At 34.7% G+C, this 4,171-nt stretch overlaps 1 protein-coding gene across 1 annotated transcript; it reads left to right on the top strand.

Moving 5' to 3' along the window:
• Positions 1–494: 494 nt before the first annotated feature.
• LOC117420630 (retinal homeobox protein Rx-B-like) lies at positions 495–3,791 on the top strand. The gene is made up of 3 exons (XM_059024741.1): positions 495–1,221; positions 1,798–2,039; positions 2,845–3,791. Exons 1-3 carry the CDS (start codon positions 954–956, stop codon positions 3,289–3,291), a joined length of 957 nt encoding a protein of 318 aa, XP_058880724.1. The 5' UTR covers positions 495–953; the 3' UTR covers positions 3,292–3,791.
• The last annotated feature ends 380 nt before the right edge of the window (positions 3,792–4,171 follow it).

Below are 4,171 nucleotides of genomic sequence, written 5' to 3'. Positions count from 1 at the left end.
AAGTTCTTACTATGACTTAGTGTTTTCACACGTTATTTATATTACACATGTTCAAGTTTAAAGTTTTAAAACTAAAATTACTTTTATAAAGTTAAATATTTGACTTTTAGACATTAGTTATACATCCACATAAAAAATACTTTAACTTTGCATGACTAAATAATAATTTTAAAAAGCTCTCTAAACTAAGAGCTATAAGGCTCATTTGAATGTTACCATCTTTGTACCGAATTTAGGTTATAGTTTTCTGCATATAGCTATTAATCACAATGCCAAATGCTAATCTGATTTGAAATCTTAAAACCTGTGCTGATTATGATTGTGTAATTATTATCTTGCTCTACCTTGAGCTCTAATCCCCAGACGTCCCCTTTTGTCTCAGACCATCATAGATCTGACATCTGGAAGAGGAAAAGATGGTTTTAAGAGTTATGTAAGTCCCGTTTATAAGGGACTGTTGCCCTGTAGTATCTGGAAGAAACTGGGAGGAGTTTTGTTTTTAAAGCATCAACACATTGGGACTGTAACTCCGAGAAGACAAGAGCCAGATTAATCTGACGTCTGGGGCTGTCACTCTGAGAAAAGGTTGTGTCAGGGAGTTGCTTTAAAACGCCGCCACCTCCAGACTGCTCCACAAGGCCTGCCTACCAAAAGCTGAAAGATATATACCATTGGCTGCTTCATTCAAGGAACGGGCAGAACTAAGCACCATGCAACACCAAGATTGGGATTTTCCAAATTAAGAGCGTGGGACACTTTTATCATGCGCACTGACTAATCGAAGAATCCATGCAAGCACCTTGGAAGAAAGTTTTAACTGTGTGTGAAACAGCCTCATTGCTTTGATCTTTAAAAAATATATACATATATAAGACTAAAAAGGACAGTTGAAAGCGAATATTGCATTAATAATACTGAAACATTTGCTCAAATTTGGTATCTTCTGTTATTCCATGCGTTATCTAAGTGTTTCCGCCAACATGATGGACGAAAGTTTGTCTCTATCAGGAAGCTTAGTAAGAAGCCCCGGAAATCCGTCTAGAATCCACAGTATAGATGCAATTTTGGGATTTACAAAGGAGGACGCTATCTTGCACTCAGCGTTTCCCTCAAATGGAAATTCGAGGCACGTCAATGATCCAGAACGGAGTAGCTCAAGAACCTGCTGCAGCAAGATGTCACCTGTGAAGAAAGAAGATCATGATTCTCAAAGTTTTGATAGTAAGTGTTTATTAGCAATAATTATATTTAGAACAAATCTAGAAAGTATGGTAATGCATTAAAACATGGTATTTCTTTATCAGTGTTAAATCGTGTTTCTTATGCAGATTTTCGTTTTTATAAACTTTTTAAAGTTAAGATTCACACAAAAAAAATTCTTAGAGGGAACATTATGAAATATAGGAAACGAATTGCATTAGAAATAGGGTACCTGTACCTGTACTTATACATTGTAAAACTCAACATTAAGGAATTGAACATACATCTTATGGAACAGATTATAAACACATTTTCGTGTTTATTTATTATTATTATTTTAGACTATATTTTTAAATGCTCAAAAGACAATTGTTACAATAAAACATCCCAATGTAAAACATAAATATGCCTACTTAAATGTGTTTGAAATTTGTTACATAAGATGTGTGTTTAATTCTTAAACACTTCAGTTACAGCGTAACCTTAACATGTCGTCGTTAAATTTGATTAAACGATATACAAGCAAAATCACTTTTGAAATAACAACATGTATTTAATTATAATAATGACAAATATAATATGTATGTATTTTTACAGACGCATATTGCACAAGCAGTTCGGGGTCTTCGATAAGTCCAGATTTACCAGAAGGAAGAGAAACTGAAAACAAAATTGTAGATGAAGATCATCCTAAAAAGAAACACAGACGCAACCGAACAACGTTCACGACTTTCCAGCTCCACGAGTTGGAAAGAGCCTTTGAAAAATCTCATTACCCTGATGTTTACAGCAGAGAAGAACTGGCGATGAAAGTAAACCTGCCAGAAGTTAGAGTGCAGGTACATGTCTCACACAATTCAAACACCAGCTTGAATTTAAGAACTCCTGGTCAACACACAAACTAAATGTTGTATATGTTCTTATTTTTAGACTCGTGTTGTGTTGTGTTTAATTAATATCACGTTTTAAAATACCAAAATCAGTATTACCGTAGGCCTGCATGAAGTAATTAGAATTCAAACGTCAGACTTTGGTATAAAACGTAATATTTTTTCAGACAACACAACCCATAACACACTGGTTTTAAGAATGCCTGTTTTTACAGTGAACAAGTGGCGAAAACAAACGTGTTTATCTGAAAAGTTTAGAAAATGGCGTTGGAACATACCCATAGCTTATAAATGGTTTCGAATAGTTATATAAAGAGCAAGTTTACTTTGTTCATATTTGCTATTTGATCAACGATTCTGACACTTGTTGAAAAATGTTTGATTAAAAAAAAAAACTGGAACAAAAGTTTAGCAACTTTGAGACTTGTGTCGCATTTAATATATTTAACAACAAAGGGAACTGACAATTAAAGTTAACCAGTATTCTTAAATATGTTAAAGCAATTGTGTTTTCCAAGCATATGTCTATATTAGTAGGTAAATGTTCCCATGGACAGTTTTTCACACCCCTGTGCTCAAATATTGAAAAAAATAGTTTAAAACTATTGTAAGATTTTATTTGTACAATAGCCTACAGTATGTGATGTGATATTTCAGTATAGGATATTCAAATCCAAATATTTAATTTGATTAAAATTACCTAAAAAGGAGCCTGCAAAATGCGTTTCCTCAATAAAACATTATATATTTTCAGGTATGGTTTCAAAACAGACGAGCCAAATGGAGGCGACAAGAAAAACTGGAAGTGAGCTCAATGAAGCTTCAAGATTCCTCTATGCTGACTTTTAACAGATCTCCCCAGCAATCAGCGATGGGTAACATCAGCAGCAATTTGCCGCTGGAGCACTGGCTTACGCCACCGATGTCTACAGCCACCACACTGCAGAGCCTACCGGGATTCTTGCCCACTCCACAGGGCATGCCAAGCAGCTACACGTCACCATCGTTTCTAAACTCGTCATCCATGGGGCACAGCCTTCCGCATATGGGTGCAATGGGCCCACCCCCGCCATACCAATGTGGTGGATCCACCTTCCTTGATAAGTTTCCTTTGGAAGAAGCTGACCCAAGAAACTCTAGCATTGCATCGCTGAGGATGAAAGCAAAGGAGCACATTCAGTCCTTTGGGAAAATCTGGTAGAGCTCTGACGGGTTGTGTATTATTTCGTGAACTTCTTTTACAGACCTCTTGATTATCAGCAACCAGATATCATTTGACGGTTAATAGTTTAGTCAGCAGTATACTTCACAGTTCAATGTGAAGAACTTGATGTTGAGACCATGCCCTTTTAAGGTGAAAAAATTATTTGTTTAAATTTTATACTTTCGTTTTATTATGGCTATCACTGATAAAAAAAAAAAAAAAAATGAAACTTGAAACACTTATAAATTAAATTGTATCTCGCCAAGTCCCATATTGTATGTTTCGTTCATTGTATATATTTTCTTTTATACATTTTTTCCCCCGTGTAATGTTGGTGTCACTTTTGATTGCTACATGTTTATTAAACACGTTCTTCGAGAATGTTTCCAGATTCGACTGTACTTTCTTTCTTTTTGTTAATGGCTCGCGGTTTTAAATTAGTTTTAAATGGTCGGTTTGCGGAGTCAATAAAAAGTTGTACTGTTTAGAAAAACCTCATGCAAATGTTTGATATATAAAATCAATACTATGAAATACGTTATTTGTGTATCATTTTAAGTTAATATAAAAAAGTGGTACAATGGTGATAGTGGATTTGATAATATCAGATTTGCCTCGTCTTTTTAAATGTGAAATAGCTAATGCTAATTAACATGGCCCAGCAAGCTACACTATGTGTATTAGTTTCCCTTTATAGTGTACAAGAGTCGAGTCGTTGCCATCTGTCTATATTTGTAAATTCTGGAACGAAAATATCGATTTAATAATCCCCATTGTTCTATAGTTTACATTGTGAATGTAAGTAACAGGTGGTCAGTTGCAAAATAGGCAAATCTGCATGATTATTTTGTTATGTATAGTTATCTGAGCTACAAAC

The sequence above is a fragment of the Acipenser ruthenus genome, chromosome 1 (assembly GCF_902713425.1).
Source record: "Acipenser ruthenus chromosome 1, fAciRut3.2 maternal haplotype, whole genome shotgun sequence".
Classification (NCBI taxonomy): domain Eukaryota; kingdom Metazoa; phylum Chordata; class Actinopteri; order Acipenseriformes; family Acipenseridae; genus Acipenser; species Acipenser ruthenus.
This window is presented reverse-complemented; position numbering and strand designations above follow the sequence as displayed.

Coding starts and splice junctions, on each gene's coding strand:
- LOC117420630 (XM_059024741.1), top strand. CDS start 954: ATGCGTTATCTAAGTGTTTCCGCCAACATGATGGACGAAAGTTTGTCT. Junction 1,222..1,797: donor TGATTCTCAAAGTTTTGATA/GTAAGTGTTTAT, acceptor GTATTTTTACAG/ACGCATATTGCACAAGCAGT. Junction 2,040..2,844: donor TGCCAGAAGTTAGAGTGCAG/GTACATGTCTCA, acceptor ATATATTTTCAG/GTATGGTTTCAAAACAGACG.